General features: G+C 40.4%; 1 protein-coding gene across 4 annotated transcripts in view; it reads right to left on the reverse strand.

Annotated features, from left to right (window-relative positions):
* ntrk3b (neurotrophic tyrosine kinase, receptor, type 3b) overlaps positions 1–19,677 on the reverse strand; it is a 290,186-nt gene that overhangs the window by 14,156 nt on the left and 256,353 nt on the right. For 2 of the 4 annotated variants that reach the window (XM_079667171.1, XM_079667172.1), the window contains 3 exons: positions 16,741–16,913; positions 12,950–13,193; positions 9,767–9,835 (listed from right to left, as the gene is read on the reverse strand). In XM_079667171.1, coding sequence (XP_079523297.1) covers positions 9,767–9,835; positions 12,950–13,193; positions 16,741–16,913 — 486 coding nt within the window. The remainder of the gene's footprint in view (positions 1–9,766; positions 9,836–12,949; positions 13,194–16,740; positions 16,914–19,677) is intronic. The other 2 variants (XM_079667173.1, XM_079667174.1) reach the window with 1 other exon arrangement.

Raw genomic sequence — 19,677 nt, forward strand, 5'->3', positions numbered from 1 at the left:
AGAAAGTGAAAATTAGCTGGCTGCACTATATCCCTTCTGTAACGCTGGGTAATTCTTCCAGGATAGATTTTGTACCTCGATTGGTCCAGTGCTTTAACAACCTCCAGTCGATGACGATGGGCAAAGCATTGTGGGTCCAGGTCTCGGAGCCGAAAATAGAGCTTGGCGGTTTTGTTGGGCAGGTCGCCATATTTTATCCAGTTTATTACCTAAGCTTTTTGAGAGTATTTCCCTGAGTCCGTGATGATTCATCCTCTCTTTAACCCACACACTCATTTCCGGGGTTACTACTGCAAGATAATGGCCAAACGAACTGTGACTTACACTCCACCTGGTCTCATTAGACATGACATGTTTTAGTATTGTACACAACATTAAGCCAATATGGCCCTGCTGTGTGAAACCTCTGAGCAGGGTGGGCTGAGCTGAAGTAAAGGAGCAGGCGAGGAGGGGCTGTATACCAATCTGTCCCCCTGTGGAGCTTTACAAAGATTAAACAAAATTAATTAAGTTCCTGTTAGTCTAAATGACTTATCTGAGGTCCACCCAGCCTATTGCACGCAAGGCTAAACCTCATCAGATGCATACTAATGATTCTCCGCTGCCACTGTGGCGAGGGGCTTTAAAACCGGCTGACTCTCTGCTTCCCAAATGATTGCCTTCTATCACCTTGGGTTTTTGTCACAAGGCCATGGCAATTAGCTTGGAACATGTGGGGAAAGGAAGAAAAAAAAAGTCTGAAGACATAATAAAAATAAAATAATTGCCCCAGTAATTATCCTCATCTTTCTCACTCAATGTCACGTGGAGACGCAGGCACGCTCTGCGGGGAGTGAGGAATGAGTCTGGGGCTTTTTTTGTTGCAGTGTAAACTGGATTAGTGCTCTGCCTGTCCCACCGTGGCAGGGGAGTGATTGGATTAACGGAGTGGAGAGCACAGCAGCATGGCAGGGGGATAGATTACCGGCCCAGTTGGGCTGTGAGACGGGCGCTCTGTGGCCTTCAGGGAGCACTGGGAGGCCCCAGACATCTTAAAGGGCCCCAGATAACCATCGACACACACTCTCCCTTTCCCTGCTCCAACCACGCCGCTATCTCTGCTCTCCTCGCTCAAACACAAGTTCACTTTCAGAGGCTATGATGTCCATTAGGGCTCTACCTGCTGCGCTGCTGCGAGTGGAGATAAAGTGGTATCTACTCTGGCCGCAGCATGCCAGTGGGTGGTGAAAGTTTCTGAAGGTTTTCCAAAACAAACTCACTATTGCTATCATGCAATTTCCACATTCACATATTTTCAGTATTTATCTCTCAGGACCAACTTGAGCAATTAAATATGAAGATTGGTGGCTCCTTAGTGGCTTCGAAACGGCACTTTGAATATTAACTCTGGCCTGTGATGCTGTTTAAATCACAACCAATGCATTAGAGTGCTTTTTACATGGCTTTGATTTAGTACTTTATTAGGAACCAGAGTCAAGCTGTTTACTAAAAAGAAATCCGGACATTCAGAACCACATTATCCAGAGTTTCCCTTTCACACATGAAGCACACAACAGGAAATGGATATTACTGCAGATCTGCTGTAAGCTAGCTAGCTAACGTAGCTAACCTAGTCATTCTGGATATGCTGACAAACACTGACAGTTATGAGACAGATTCACTCTGCAACAGAGAACGTTGTTCTGCTTTATCATCCTGAACGTCACCAAGCGCTCCGGTCCCAGCTGTGTGCGTCACTCTTTAGTGTCCCCTATTCTCCCAGCTGTGTGCGTCACTTTTTAGTGTCCCCTGGTCTCCCAGCTGTGTGCGTCACTTTTTAGTGTCCCCTATTCTCCCAGCTGTGTGTGTTACTCTTTAGTGTCTCCTAATCTCCCAGCTGTGTGCATCACTTTTTAGTGTCTCCTATTCTCCCAGCTGTTTGCGTCACTCTTTAGTGTCCCCTATTCTCCCAGCTGTGTGCGTCACTCTTTAGTGTCCCCTATTCTCCCAGCTGTGTGCGTCACTTTTTAGTGTCCCCTGGTCTCCCAGCTGTGTGCGTCACTTTTTAGTGTCCCCGATTCTCCCAGCTGTGTGTGTCACTTTTTAGTGTTCCCTATTCTCCCAGCAGTGTGCGTCACTTTTTAGTGTCCCCTATTCTCCCAGCTGTGTGCGTCACTTTTTAGTGTCCCCTGGTCTCCCAGCTGTGTGTTTCACTTTTTAGTGTCCCCTATTCTCCCAGCTGTGTGCGTCACTCTTTAGTGTCCCCTATTCTCCCAGCTGTGTGCGTCACTCTTTAGTGTCCCCTATTCTCCCAGCTGTTTGCGTCACTTTTTAGTGTCCCCTGGTCTCCCAGCTGTGTGCGTCACTCTTTAGTGTCCCCTATTCTCCCAGCTGTGTGCGTCACTCTTTAGTGTCCCCTATTCTCCCAGCTGTGTGCGTCACTCTTTAGTGTCCCCTGGTCTCCCTTGTGTTTTGAGCTTCTTGCAGCATTTTGTTTATGCAGCACTTTTAGTAAACGCTTCTCGGTGTTGTTGAGTGATGTTTCCTCATTTGCATGTGTTTATACAAATGTGTGTTTTTACTTTTATATTGTTTTTTGAACTGCAGTGCGTTTATACAAAAGGAAATGTTTCGTGGCGTTGTTTGCACCTCACGGCCACTGTATGATATGGCAATAAGTTCTATAATTCAATCAAGAAATCTAAAATTATTTATAACACACGTTTTTGACATTAATCTATGTTTTTGACGATCACGACATCCGACTGACATGTAAAGGGGCTAACGGTTAGCTAACACTTGGGCTGAATACTAACGTAAGGTTACGTTCTCAAAATGCCAAAGTTTCACACAGGATTAAACAAACAACATGCAACACAGATCCATCCCCTCATGGAACTGTAGCGGAGACGGTAACCAAGCATATTTACTAAATGTCAAACTAGTATTCTTGCGAGCTAAAGCCAGACTTCCCTCTGAGAAAAACAGCAGCCTCTCCTTTATTTCTTGGATTTATTACTCAATAACATAGTGATTATATAAGACAGGAATGCTAGACTAAGAGAAAAAACAAGGCCCAAGGAGAGAGGCACAGCAGAGTTGTTCCTCCCTTCATGCAGCAGTAATAAATATGGCCTGTGTACTCATTAGCACCGAGCCGCATACAGTTTTGAGGAGCTTGTGCTTGATAAATAATGCAGCAGAGGAATGTCTGTTTGATCCTGGAAACAGAAGAAACCTGGGGACCATTTCTCTGCAAAGCAAAGCAGAGCAGACATGCTTGCTGGCACAAAGAACACAAAGTCCTTGAAACTGAGTCATTAGATCATAACATTGTAAGAGTTTGATAGCTATTAGTCTGATTCAAAAACGCACGATCGGGCTTTAAAAGTATTTTTATATTCAAAGACCAATGTTGTAATTGTTTCCTAAAAACACCCTTCTTTACATTCAAACAGTGTTACGCTCATTGGACTGGAGAACAAAACACTGCCGCCGCTAAATGAAAACACTCAGGCTGCAAGCAAGTCTCCGGAGGAAAGTCTGAGGAATTTTTAATATTCTCCAGCAGAACAAAAAGAAAGCCTCTGCATCTCGTGCTCTGCCAGGAAACTATACGTCACTGCTCATTATTTACACATACCTGCAGCTTTCAGAAACATTTGAAATACTTTCATGACACCTGGGATTGGATTTCTGAAACAAATTAAAGTGCCATATAACCGGCTTTCTCTCGGACCCTTGATTCAACATTCCTAATTAATATCGCACAAATGTCACTGGGTGTTCGAGGAGAAATGACGGACGGAAATTAGCTGTCAAGGGCCGTCATATTCCTTCCAATGCATATGGCACCGCGCTGCAGTGAAGAAGACATTCAATTGAAAGAAAGCTGTCATTACACTTTGAAAAATAATAACCCTAATAAGGATTTTTAAAGAGCGCAGCAGATTGACAGCATCAGGGCTGCAGTGCTGCCGGAGCGCATGGGGAAGCTGCTTCGGCACTTTGTTCCTGAGGGAAAGTAATATCCGCAGTGAGCATTAGGCGCCGAACCAATGCCGCTTTTCTCAGTGTTAAAATCCACTGTTGTCGATGGAGACGCCACTTTTGGAACGTAGCAAGATACTTTAATATCGAGAAAAAACATTTTGAGGAAAAGAGTAATTCTGAGAAAGAAAGTCAAAATTCGGATATAAAATAGCCACAATTTTGAAAAAACAAGTAAAAATTCGGAGAAAAAAGTCAAAATTCGGAGAAAAAAAGTCAAAATGCTGAGAAAAAAAGAAGAAGATTTTTGACTTTTCCGTAAACATGAGATGTCACTTTTTCTATAAAAACAGAAAGTTGGAAAGAGGTATGGATGGCCTTGGTATGGAGTGAAAACCGAGCATCTGGTGTGTAGAGCCCTGTGTGGTTCAGAGCTTTACATACTTTAATTACATCAAACCATATAAAGCTTTTTACGGCTTGAAGGTTAATAAGTGAATTAGTGCAGTTAGACCTGGATAGAAGGACATTCAATTTGTCCCTGAGACGATGTCCCTGAAACATTTCTGTTCAAATCTTTGTCCTACTTTAATGCATAGGCTCCTTTTTGAGCATTCCCTGTCATGTAGCCCTTCCTGAGTATCCATAATTCAGAGCTGCACCCTCTGAAGTCAGGGAAACATCACCTAATGTTGTGAATATCTGGCATGAAAACATCTGTGAAGCCGGAGCTGTGCAGCCGATCGTCTCCAGGCTCTGCTGTTGTCTCGTTTTGAAAACAACACAAAGCGCATCCTGAGCGGGCGGATATGACAGATGGATGTGATTTAGGACAATATACATTTCTTTCTGGAGATGTTCCCTCCTGTTGCAGAGTCTCGGGAGTCAACAAGCGAGGAGTCAGCGACGGGGGGTTGTGTTGTTGGCAGGGCGCTGCTATTTATAATCACTCAACACAGGGAAAGTGTCCAGAACTGTTAGGAGCTCCTTATCTCATGGCTCTGTCAATACTCCTCTGTGTGGGCGGGCAGCGATGCTATCACAAGGACACACACACACACACACACACACACACACACACACACACACACACACACACACACACACACACACACACACACACACACACACACACACACACACACACACACACACACACACACACACACACACACACACACACACACACACACACACACACACACACACACACACACACACACACCAGACTAAATTCAAACCGACACTGGTCTTTTTTCAACAAACCTCCTCCCTGCATTCTCTGTAGATCAGTAGATTATTCAATCAATTATTAAACCGTCCAAACTTTCTTCAGTAAATTCCCCCAACATGTTATGTCTTGCTGCATATTCTATCACACTCTTTGCACAGCCAACATGTCGTGCTAACATTTCCAAAACACCAACATTGTACACTTTGGATTTTGGATGAAACAAACACTTAACGAGAATCAACCTTCTCATCTACATCTGGTCAGGAGTAGTATTTGTATTGCTTGCAGAAATACAGAAGCACCTCCTTTTTTAGATTTAGTACTGGATAAAAGAGATATCAGACGCACGCACGCACGCACACACACACACACACACACCCACCCACCAACCCACCAGACTAAATTCAAACTGACACTGGTCTTTTTTCTACAAAACATTTCTCAGTTTTTGCCCAATCCTTCAAACGAACAGCAATACTTGTTCCTCACTGCAGAATGTGTGTGTGCTGAGTCATCAGTACATTATTCAACAAACTCAAAACCTCCCTCCGAATATTCACCAATGAGTTTGCCAACGTCCATCAAGTCTGTATGAAAGCTTTAAAGGCAGGATATCTCTGCAGCTCAACAATACTTCAAATACATATTAGATATTTTCACATATTTTTGCCAAAGTTTTTATTTTGGGATAAAGGTTTATTTGATGTTAGTGCCATAATAACCATGTTTGCTCGTATGCTAAATTTTTCCACATGAAATAACTATGATCACTTTCAGTAGGTTTTGCATTTGTGGTCTTCTGGGGTCCACTTTGTAAAATCATTCATCACTGTTGCCTTTTTTAATTCAGAAAATAGGATTGATTGTGTCTACCTCACAGCAGCTTCAGTTCACAATACGCTTATAATTGTTCCGACAAGAGCAAACTGATGAACCAGTTAATCGTTAAGGAGGAGAACCTACGGCTAAATGAGCTGTGACTGAGTCTTTAGAGACCATTAGATGAACCGTCGTGTTTTTAGAACCAGAAGAAGAACACACTTTACTGCATACACAGTGGTGGAGGTTATAGTGTAAGGACTTGAAATGATGTGTGAAACTTAAGTGGAATGCTCATTAAAATCCTCGGGTGGGCTTAGCCAAAATAAAAGTATAAAATATATCCGTTAACTTCCCTGCTGGAAATGTTGGTGTTTTTTGGTTATTCTGTTGTTTCCCCTAATATACAACCTCTTTACTGGCTAACCAATAAGATATGCTTTAGTGACATGGTGATATTTTGTTATATATTAAGTTACACACACATGTAAGAAGGGATCAAAATATACAAAGAAACTCCTTCTAAAACTTAGAAATGACACCGATGTGCAATAATGTAAAAATCGGCTCAATGCAAAACACTTATGTACAATATGTTCTGCTAATAATATTATTACTCCTGTCTGTTGCTTCGTAGGTAGTCCATACCAACAAGAATCTGAATGTTATTATGTCAATATATGATTTAGTTGTATTACTGAAATCTACCCGCTACAGATTTCATTCTACAACGTTAAACTTATTTTATAAATATACATGACTTATTTACCATTATTCCACTCCAAGTAGGGAATGAGTCCTTACCCCAAGTGAAGGAGTTCAAGTATCTTGGGGTCTTGTTCTCGAGTGAGGGAACAATGGAGCGTGAGATGGGTCGGAGAATCGGAGCAGCGGGAGCGGTACTGCAGTCTCTTTACCGCACCGTTGTGACGAAAAGGGAGCTGAGCCAGAAGGCAAAGCTCTCTGTCTACCGGACCATTTTCCTTCCTACCCTCACCTATGGTCATGAAGGATGGGTCATGACAGAAAGAACGAGATCGCGGGTACAAGCGGCCGAGATGGGTTTTCTCCACAGGGTGGCTGGTGTCTCCCTTAGGGATAAGGTGAGAAGTTCGGTCATCCGGGAGGGACTCGGAGTTGAACCGCTCCTCCTTGGCGTCGAAAGGAGCCAGTTGAGGTGGTTAGGGCACCTAGTTAGGATGCCACCTTGGCGCCTCTCTAGGGAGGTGTTCCAGGCACGTCCAGCTGGGAAGAGACCAAGGGGTAGACCTAGAACCAGGTGGAGGGATTATATCTCTTCGCTGGCCTGGGAGCGCCTTGGGATCCCCCAGTCAGAGCTGGTTGATGTGGGAAAAGAAAGTTTGGGGCTCTCTGCTGGAACTGCTACCTCCGAGACCCGACCACGGATAAGCGGGAGAAGATGGATGGATGGATGATTTGTTTATTTTCCCTGAATGTGTACTTCTGTACATTTTGTGTTTTATTTGATTCTAAATACTATGTGCATGCCTTTCTATCTAATAGTATGTTATTGGTATTTTGTGTCTCTGTCTCTATGGTGCTGTAACAACAATGTAAATGTTCCATCTTTGGGACAAATTAAGGAACTGAACATATGTCTTTTAGACCGACTTTCTCTCGGCAGAAGAACTTTTTTTAACGTGAATTTATTCAACTTTTTCATTGTAGTCGATGAATAGTTCACAGATTCCTCAGGATTTCAAAGGACCCTTTTGTAAGCGGCCTCTGAGAGGGAAGAAGAGAACGAAACAGAAACACGTCTGCAAACACAAAGACATTTCAGCCCTGCAAAATGTCAGAACACCACTTAGTGAAACTAAAATTGACATTGGATTTTATGTTGATCTTTAAATTGTGTTATGTTACATTTCTTTACTTTTGATTATCTGGTATAGTATAATTATTTTAACCCACATACATGACTTTGTTTGAAGAGGCCTCAATTTGATTTTTGGGGTCTTCCTTTCACTGAAATATCTGTTGACTTTAATTACATGTATTACGTCAACAGATCTCACGTAACTGTATTAGGTTAGTTGAAAGCAATCGTATTAAGTTGAGCATAATATGATTGCTTTCAACTAACCTAATACAGTTACGTGAGATCTGTTGACATAACACATTTAATTTAAGTCAACGTTTCAGTATATTTTTTGTTATTTTGCCATAACACTTGAGATCGTTGACCAAAAAGGATGTATTTTGATAAAGGAGAGCCGGCGGGGGCATGGGGCTTAACAGGTTAAAGTCAACGTCTCAGTTTTCCATTCCAATTTTTTTTGTTATTTTGCATCAAAATGTAGGTCATTGACTAAAAACGATGTGTTTGGATAACGGAGGGCTATTTGACTGATTTGCCTCGACATATTAATATTTCGTAAGTTGAATTAAAAAAAGGACACAGTAACATGAAGCCTCCAGCGTCTGAGCATCCACTCTCCGTCCTCCACAAAGGGCTCATTACGAGCATTCAGGATGTGAGTGCTGTGTTTGTAAACCCTTGATGCTAAACCTCTAATATAGTGTTTCAGAAAGTGGCAGCAAAATTAAAATGGCATTAATTTGTGTCACAGCGTGAGGGACTCCTTTGATATTCTGTCATTTAAACAGATTCACATCAACACACAGTTTCATTCAGCTCTCCTGGATAGAGAACTTATAACGGTATCTATTTAACATATTTTATATATTTCGCCATCAGCAGTTAAAACACATTTGTATCTTAACAATATTTATGAATACACCACTTCATATTTTATAATATACATTATTGTAGTGATATATTGTACATTGTTAATTTAAATTGCTATATTTAAAAAATAATAATTGCCAATTAGTTTTATTTCGTCTTTTTATGGCACATTTTTATTTACTTTTTAGGTTTACATAATATTATTAATTACATAGCTTTTCTTGCTCCTTTAAAAAAAAAAAATTGAGTATCCCTAACCGTCTAGTCTATGTTATTGTAACTTTTAATTTGACATTTTTACTTAACTTCCAATGTTTATATAAAAACTTTATTGCAACATTTTTTATTTTTTACATTTATATACATATTTTGTACTATTTTAAATAATTGATGAAATAATTATCTTTTATTGTTCATACTTCATTTTATAAATAAAGTAAATATCACAAAAATATTTTTCAGTTTGACTTTTTATGTCTATTTTATTTAATACTTTTTAGGTTCATATTTCTAAAGTGTAAAAAGGGTTGAGCATTATTATCCGTTATTGCCCTTTTTTATTATCACTCGTTCATTAGTTTAATCTAAAATGGAGGAACTGTCGCAACTTTTTATGTTTAATGTTCCCTTTTTTCATATTTTTTGTTTCTTTTATATCGCTGATTCATATAATTAACTTCTAATGTAAGTATAAATATGTTTTGTTTATTCTAAAGTGAAGCAACTGTTAAAAAACTCTGTATGTTTGATACATTATGTTAATGTTGTTGTTAAGCTATTGTTTGGTTCTAGCAGCCTCGCTACCCTGCTGCTCTTCTGTAATAAGAGAATCATGCAAGACAATATTTAATAAAATCTGAATAAATGTATTTTTCTTTCCTTACAGTAAACCTGACACTGGTGGTCCATCCGCAGGGCGAACAGATTTCAACACACACTGAACACACAGATGGTGTGCATGGAGGATATTGTTGTCCCAAACTCTACAGACATCTACAGACTTCTTTTACAAATTATTTAGAGCTGCTCACCCAGCAGGCAAGTGCTTCATAACTGCTGCCGTTTCCCCCAGCGAGGTCCGCCCCCGCCCAGCTGCCACGCTGGGGAAACAAAATCAGACGCACCTAAAGTCATTTCACCTCTCCGGAGTGTGTGATGCAGCCAAAAGTCCACAGAAGTCCACATCTTCCTCTCACTCACATCACTCCACTCAAACAACACAAAAGTACACACATCCTTTACTCAAGTAGAAGCACAGATACTCATGTTTAAAAAAAATACTCTGGTGAAAGTAGAAGTACTGACTAAACTTCTGAACTCAAGTCAAAGTAAAGAGGCTTTGAAATGTACTTCAGTAAAAAGTACCCATAACTAGCAGCTGCTTTAAAGAGTACTTGACCTCCCTTTATATTAATAGAACAATAATGTCATTGTTAGCTAATGAATGTTTCCATGGTGACCAACGGCAACATGACAACGTTTCCATTGGTCCCTCTTCTTTAGAGAAGACCAGGAAATGATGGATACACGGATCGTGTTCAAATCAATAGGCACGCAATGACTCTAAATAATAATGATCACGCCACCAAACACACATTCAGACTAAAGGAAACAGCCTGTTTGGAAAATGAGAGAAGTAGAAAGTACAGGTATTTGTGTTCAACATGTAAGAAGTAGAAAGTACAGGTATTTGTGTTCAACATGTGAGAAGTAGAAAGTACAGGTATTTGTGTTCAACATGTAAGAAGTAGAAAGTACAGGTATTTGTGTTCAACATGTAAGAAGTAGAAAGTACAGGTATTTGTGTTCAACATGTAAGAAGTAGAAAGTACAGGTATTTGTGTTCAACATGTAAGAAGTAGAAAGTACAGGTATTTGTGTTCAACATGTAAGAAGTAGAAAGTACAGGTATTTGAGTTCAACATGTAAGAAGTAGAAAGTACAGGTATTTGTGTTCAACATGTAAGAAGTAGAAAGTACAGGTATTTGAGTTCAACATGTAAGAAGTAGAAAGTAAAGGTATTTGTGTTCAACATGTAAGAAGTAGAAAGTACAGGTATTTGTGTTCAAAATGTAAGAAGTAGAAAGTACAGGTATTTGTGTTCAACATGTAAGAAGTAGAAAGTACAGGTATTTGTGTTCAAAATGTGAGAAGTAGAAAGTTCAGGTATTTGTGTTCAAAATGTGAGAAGTAGAAAGTACAGGTATTTGTGTTCAACGTGTAAGAAGTAGAAAGTACAGGTATTTGAGTTCAACATGTAAGAAGTAGAAAGTACAGGTATTTGTGTTCAACGTGTAAGAAGTAGAAAGTACAGGTATTTGTGTTCAACATGTAAGAAGTAGAAAGTACAGGTATTTGAGTTCAACATGTATGAAGTAGAAAGTACAGGTATTTGAGTTCAACATGTAAGAAGTAGAAAGTACAGGTATTTGTGTTCAACGTGTAAGAAGTAGAAAGTACAGGTATTTGTGTTCAACGTGTAAGAAGTAGAAAGTGCAGGTATTTGAGTTCAACATGTAAGAAGTAGAAAGTACAGGTATTTGTGTTCAACGTGTAAGAAGTAGAAAGTACAGGTATTTGTGTTCAACGTGTAAGAAGTAGAAAGTGCAGGTATTTGAGTTCAACATGTAAGAAGTAGAAAGTACAGGTATTTGAGTTCAACGTGTAAGAAGTAGAAAGTACAGGTATTTGAGTTCAACATGTAAGAAGTAGAAAGTGCAGGTATTTGAGTTCAACATGTAAGAAGTAGAAAGTACAGGTATTTGAGTTCAACATGTAAGAAGTAGAAAGTGCAGGTATTTGAGTTCAACATGTAAGAAGTAGAAAGTACAGGTATTTGAGTTCAACATGTAAGAAGTAGAAAGTACAGGTATTTGAGTTCAACATGTAAGAAGTCGAAAGTACAGGTATTTGTGTTCAAAATGTAGGAAGTAAAAGTAAAAAGTCGCCAGAAAAATAAGTAGTGGAGTAAAGTAACTGATACCAGAAACATGTACTTACGTACAGTAAAGAAGTATTTGTACTCCACTACTTCCTACCTCTGACAATATATATATATATATATATATATATAACCCATGTACATTTCCCCTCAGTGAGACGAATTAAGGAACTCTGACTCTGAACATTTGTCTCTAAGACCTACTTTCTCTCTGCAGAAACACTTTAACGGGAATTTCTTCAACTTTTTCATTTTAGATCAATAGTTCCTAGATTTCTTATAATTTTAAAATAATATCAAGGTATTCTGATTCTCACTCAGAAACATGCTAAACTCCTCAGCTGCAGAGTTTCTGATCGTGTTAAACAGCCGAGGACATGAAGCTGAAACTATGCAAACAAGAGGCTCAGCTGGATCATCTCCTCGACTAAACCCCCCTAACATCCTCAAAGTGTGTGTGAGGGCTGGAGTGTGTGAGGGCTGCACTGGGGAGGGAGAGTGTGTACGTCTCCGTGGAAAAGAACAGGAAGTGTAACTCAACACTAGGGCTGCAGGATAGTGGAAAAATATCATTTTGAATGATTTTGTGATATGATTTGCGATACACAAAGGAAATATCATAGCAAAGAAACATATAAATATGTATATAAATGATCATGGTAGATATTGTATTTTTTTAAAGTTCATTTTTAAGCCAGATTGCCTTTTTTTGAGATGCAGAGTATGCGGCAGACCCACGGTGGGATTCTTTCAGAGGATTGGAACCAAACAAGGTTTTTTTTTATTACATCTGTAGAATAACAACTTCCCTGTAGCTCCACGGTACTTTATTCATGAATTTCTATATATTTTGATGTGATCAAATATTGCTTTTGCCGCGATGTGGGATGGTCACTTGTCCATATTTCCATATCCATAATATTCCACTTCATATAGCAGCCCTACTAACCTCTGCTAGCAAATCATTACAAAATAACAAACAAAGAGAAGAAGTAAGAAATTATATAAATACTAAAAGAGAACACATTTAAATGTCGTTTAGGATGTTCTTGTTATGCAAATGCGAATGCTAAATGTACCTTGTGTCAAAATGTGTAAAGGAAGAGGCATAATGAAGTACTTGAACGGACCTTTTTTAAGGCAATGCAACTTTGGAAAACATAATCAAACAATGGCAACATGGTACTTTTCTTTAAATGTCATCACCCTGACACCCTGAACTTTGAAAAGCCTGCAGAATATAAATAACCGTGATGAATGAGTGACTCTTACCCTGTAGTAGTCGCTGCTGTAGATGTCCCGGGACATGCCGAAGTCTCCGATCTTCACCAGCAGGCCGTTGCCCACCAGGCAGTTGCGTGTTGCCAGGTCTCTGTGCACAAAGTGCTGCGACCCCAGGTACACCATGCCCGAGGCGATCTGCGTGGCGATGTGAAGCATCTGAGACAGACCCAGCTCCCCGTTGGACTGCAGCGGCTGGCCGTCCACCAGGATCATGGCGTCCGGACCGTGGGCTCTGAGGAACAAACACCAACACTGATTGATTAGAGGAAGCGAGACTTAGGCGATCTGTAGGGTTATATTTTACACATACTGACATGAACACCAGCAGGAGAGGACTCTTTAAAGTAGAGACACTACATACTGATATACACCTGAACATCAGCAGGAGAGGACTCTTTAAAGTAGAGACACTACATACTGATATACACCTGAACATCAGCAGGAGAGGACTCTTTAAAGTAGAGACACTACATACTGATATACACCTGAACATCAGCAGGAGAGGACTCTTTAAAGTAGAGACACTACATACTGATATACACCTGAACATCAGCAGGAGAGGACTCTTTAAAGTAGAGACACTACATACTGATATACACCTGAACATCAGCAGGAGAGGACTCTTTAAAGTAGAGACACTACATACTGATATACACCTGAACATCAGCAGGAGAGAACTCTTTAAAGTAGAGACACTACATACTGATATACACCTGAACTTCAGCAGGAGAGGACTCTTTAAAGTAGAGACACTACATATTGATATACACCTGAACATCAGCAGGAGAGGACTCTTTAAAGTAGAGACACTACATACTTCATGATGTATTGTATCACTTGTGAATTAAATGGTCCATTTCTGAACTGATATTTGTGTTATTACCTTCTCTCAAAGTTATATAATTGCACTTATAACCACTGAATGTGTGAACCTTTTCAGCAGTTAGACTGTGACCTCTCCGACCCTTTGTTAAATAACCCAAAGCTTATTTCATAATGCTAATAAACCTTTATTCTGTAGCCTTGTTGTAGCTATGGAGCGTCAGCATCACAAATACAGGCTGTCAGAAATATTAACGACAACCTGCAAGCACTCAGGCGGTTTTAATTGCAGTGTTTTAATTTATTTTGGGGCCTGTTATACATGTGGTACCTTATATATTCCGAGGACTTCAATCCACATATTTGCCAGAAGAAGTGGACTCTGGGTCTGAAACTCTCCTCGGTGACGATGGAGAGAAAGTCATTTCCTGTGGGAAGCTCCTGCTGTTCTCACCTTCTCGTCACTTCTCGATTACAGACGAGGAGCCATGCGGGGAAAACCTCTCTCAGGCTGTCTCTCCATTATCTGCTGCGACTCACTACTCTTGGCTTTTAGCATGAGTGTGATTCCGCTCGGAAAGTAAAAGATTACATGTACGGTACTATGTAATCAGGATACAAGAGAAATATAACTATATTCCCTTAAAGTTGTAAAAGGGTCAGATGTTCTGTCTTCTCTGTAAGCTGTGCTGTTCTGTAGGATAATACTTTAAGTGTGAATACTTCTACTTCCTGAATCTGCTTAATGGTTTTCACTTTCTTTGCTTCATTTGTTCTGGACTACATGTTTGAAATAACCCTCTTCCTTAGTTTGCATATTTGTGTCACTATAATTTTTTTTGATAAACCAAGTAGAGACTCTGCAGGTCATCCTCCGATTATCTGAATGTTACGCCGGACACATCAGATCCTCTTTTCCATTCCTACTGATTCCAAACACATATCATTTGTTAAATGTGTCCGACAGGACCCATAGACCGAAAATCAGCCGCGTCTTGCACATTGCATGAAAGAATTTCATCATTCGCGACATTGCCTTTCATTTCAGGAATGATTTCCCAACAGAAAGTCTTCACGCACGCTTGAATCGTCAAACACACACACACACACACACACACACACACACACACACACACACACACACACACACACACACACACACACACACACACACACACACACACACACACACACACACACACACACACACACACACACACACACACACACACACACACACACACACACACACACACACACACTGGAGCTCAATCGTAACACGTCATCTTTTCAACTATTGCTCAAACTTCAAAAACCACACACACACGTTCACACACACACGTTCACACACACACACACACACACACACACACACACACACACACACACACACACACACACACACACACACACACACACACACACACACTGGAGCTCAATCGTAACACGTCATCTTTTCAACTATTGCTCAAACTTCAAAAACCACACACACACGTTCACACACACACGTTCACACACACACCCACCCACACACACACACACACACACACACACACACACACACACACCACCCACCCACCCACCCACCCACCCACCCACACACACACACACACACACACACACACACACACACACACACACACACACACACACACACACACACACACACACACACACACACACACACACACACACACACACACACACACACACACACACACAGCTGTCAGCGCTCTTGATAAAACACACTTCTCTCTCAGACTCCTCCCGTGAACACCGGCTCCACTTCCTGGTACCAAAGCGCTCGCTGTTCAGCCGTCGTGTCGCTTTTGTTGGAGCTTATCAGAGGTCACGTCCCTCGGTAGAGTCTGGCATTACGGAACAAAAGCACTCCTGTTTGCTAACCCACAAAGCTGTGAAGATGGGTGGATATCAACGGCTGCAGGAATTTGACAAAACCTTTTCTTTGACCCTTTTTGAAGTTCTTATCAAAGTTCTTTAACTAAAGAAATGCAGTACTCTTCCTGTTTCGTAAGGTGCTATGATCTAGTGTTTATATCACATTTTGCTTCGATATTTTAATTGACACTACTCAGATGGGGCAAGACCTTGTGATGTTTTTAAAAATCAGAAAGTCTTTATTTGTCCCAATCAAAGAAATATCAATGTTACAGTAAAGGGGACAGTGCAGACAAAACGCAAATCCAATGAGTATAGCTAAAATATTTAGAGTGTTAAAGAGGTACGCAAACCTTTAAAGAAAACTAAAAAGTAAATAGGAGGACATTCTTTTCTTAAAACCAGAGAAATCGAACAAATTCGTCTCAAAATAAGTTTGTTTGTGGCGTGACAAAAACTGGTTCAACTTAACAATGGGTGAAATCATCCGTCACAATCGTAGCTAAATTGGAGTTAGAGGACTCAAACTTGCAACTAGTCTCCTAAATAGGCGTGTTGTATGTGAAACCAATGTGACACAGAGACACGTTTTGACTATCTACCACGAAATCAACTTTCCAAAGCGTGAAAGTAACCGGTTTAACTTTTAATCAGTCAGTAAATTGGTGGATATTTGAAGTCAAACCTGTACCCTGAGTGAAAAGGCTTCGAGCTAAGGTAACACACACACACACACACACACACACACACACACACACACACACACACACACACACACACACACACACACACACACACACACACACACACACACACACACACACACACACACACACACACACACACACACACACACACACACACACACACACACACACACACACACACACACACACACACACACACACACACACACACACACACACACACACACACACACACACAGCATCATGTTTCCACCTGCTTCACTTCTTCCTGTCTGGTCATATGATTCATCTCCAATCTGCTCAGCCAGCAGTAGCTCCGTACATTAAGGTGAACCTTCGGTGAGAACTGACCTGAGGAATTTGTTAAGGTCTCCATGCTTCATGTACTCAAACACCATGATGAGAGGGTCTCCGTCGACACACACTCCGTAGAATTTAACGATGTGGTCGTGCTGCAGGTTGGTCAGCAGCTCCGCCTCCCTCTGGAAGTCCTTTCTCGCCGACAGATTGGGATCCTTCAATGTCTGAAAGGGCAAATAGAAAAGTCAGCTAAGCACATTCAAAAAGGAGAAACATAACAATGGCTGGTTGGGACACGTTTAGAGAAACCAGTGTATCCATTACAGCCTTCATTTGTCTGACGATTAATTGTTCGTAGAAGCCAGGTATAAAACAAACATCCTGTTCAGTTAAATCATAAAAAGATTTCCGGTATGTTGGTTTGTTCGTTCTTGAAGCAACTTCCTGACAATATTTGAAATGTTTGACTGCACAAATTGCAAATGGACACTTGAACGCACCATAACTTTTCAAATCTCTTCCAAAAAGTACCAACACTTTGAGAGCATATAAAAACGAAGTCATTGTTTCCGTCTTGTTCTTTGTCACATCCGGTGTCTGGCCCCTACGTTTTGCTGCAATATCAGCTGCACTCCATCCTTCTTTCTCCAGCTTTATCTACAATCCAATTAAACCTCCTGTTTTAATCATCCATTCAGTTCACCCAATTTGTCCTTGAATTGATGGCCACGCTAGAGGAGTAGCTCTAGTCTTCACATGTCTGTAGTTCACTTAAAGGGGACCTATCATGCAAAATGCACTTTTGTACGTCTTTTATACATGAACATGTGTCCCAGGTGTTCCAGGGAACTCACCAAGTGTCAGAAAATACAACCCTCTCTGTTGTCCTCCATACCCAAATCTCTACAAACAGGGCTGCAACGGATTTGATACATGTGGATTCTGATTTGCACCTCTATGATGTCACAGAGGTGCACTCCGCCTGTATGGTCAACTCTCCACCTATCAGGGGAATGAGAGGTTGCCGTGGAATGGCAACAGCATAGCAACAGCATGGCAACAGCATAATAACATGACGCTTGTGCCTCGCCCCCTCCTTTGCAGGGGGGGGGGGGGGTCAGCTCCAGCTCATGCAAAGACAGAGCTGGAGTGAGGCAAAATGAGGCATGGCTAAAATGCATGATCTGTTTGGTATTTTGAAAAATAAAACGTATACTTTATATAGGTATGGCCCTACAATATATTATTCAAATATAGCATTATAGGTCCCCTTTAATCCACAACTTTACACACTTACATTTCTCCACAAATGTTGAATTTTCTTACAAAATATGTACATTCGTGTTTCTGAGAAGATGAATCCTGCTAACTTGTTGACTAATAAAGTTTATTCTAGTACCACGTCGTTTTTAATGGTACACACGCTTATCTTTTAATTCACTACAGATAATCAACGGCCCTTGGAAGTCCAACAAAAACTTGCGATCCCCTGATTTCTCATCTACTGCATCAGAAGGTCAAAACTTCTCCATGGTTTTTTTTATGAATAATTATCGGTAAAACTCATGACCTTCCGATCCACTTTAAAATGCTAAACTTGACCTCATTGAAACCAGCATGACGGTGGCATCAAGAGCACGCTAGCAGAGCAACTAGCATGGGTCTAAAATGTTAAAGAATGATGTTCTAGTTCTTTTCATAAGACAACAGCAGTGTCGAGGGGATTCACCTCAACGCACCATTTCAATGGATAGAGCATTTCAGTTTTTCTACGGACATGTTAACCAAGACATTGAGTACAGCGATACATTGTTGTTGTTGTTATTGTTATTATTATTATCATGCGTCACTTTCCACCTTCTTCTCCAATAGGACTCAGATGAGGGTGTTGCTCTTTTCTTTTCCTTATACATGTGATGTTTTGGTGCTGTTTTGTTTCTTTCCGTTAACCGTGAAGTGGGAAATACGTTTTTTTTGTTGTGTTTCTCTTAGTATCCTAAGATACTGTTATGTTTGGCTGTGAAAAAATATATATTATTATGAAGGGCAGACCATCTATTTGTATTTATTTGTTTTTTTTAGAAAGGGGCAGGTCACATAAGATTTTATTCTTCTCCCTGCTCCTTTTCGCTCAATGGTGTTTTGGTACAGTCATGTTTTGTGGCAATTATTGTACATTTTGTTTTGCGTACCATGAGCGGTACAAATACAAATAAAAATGAAATGAAACATTCAGTGCAGTACAATTCAAGATTCCTGTCCAACGCAGCTTTTAAAAATAATCCAGCATGGCTAGACTCCTAGGGTGTGTTTAAAAAGTCAAACAAATTATGTTCCAGATCTTTTCCCTACTTCAGAGATATGTAGGAGTATGCAGAATGACTTTGGAAAAGACACAGCAGTATAAAGAGAACTCGCCTAAACTAACTGAATGCAATAGTGGAAGATTTACGTTTTTCTAAAGGAACAATTTCAACAAAGAAAATGAGTACACCAATAAGTTCAATGTTGTACGAGTCAAGAAAGGATCGTTGTCCATCGCACTATAACACCTTTAAAGAAGGGTCCTCCGTTGAATCTGTAAAAAATAAACTTGGATTTTATTGACGGTTGAATGGTCGGGCACAATGATCTCCTTTCCTTTCACAAAGGCTGGTACAGTGTGTACTATGCTAAAAGAGAGAATAAAGGACCCATTGAAGCCCTGTTACGTAGCATTTAGCAAACTCCCCCCCTTTTATCATGGCTGCCACTTAGATACCATGTTGGAGAAAAGGGCTTTTCATCTGCAGTCATAGTCCTGGAACAAATCACTCTCTCCCTAACCATTTGTTATTCCCAATCATCTGTTGCCTTTAGTTACTGCATACAGCTTAATTTTGTGAATGCTCCTTTGTCCTTTATCCTCAGCAGATAGACTCCATGGGAACGGAAAGATAGTTGGGTTTGATTATCGGGTTCACCTGATAGTCCAAAGTAAACAAGGCA

The sequence above is a fragment of the Notothenia rossii genome (assembly GCF_949606895.1).
Source record: "Notothenia rossii genome assembly, chromosome: 2".
NCBI lineage: Eukaryota > Metazoa > Chordata > Actinopteri > Perciformes > Nototheniidae > Notothenia > Notothenia rossii.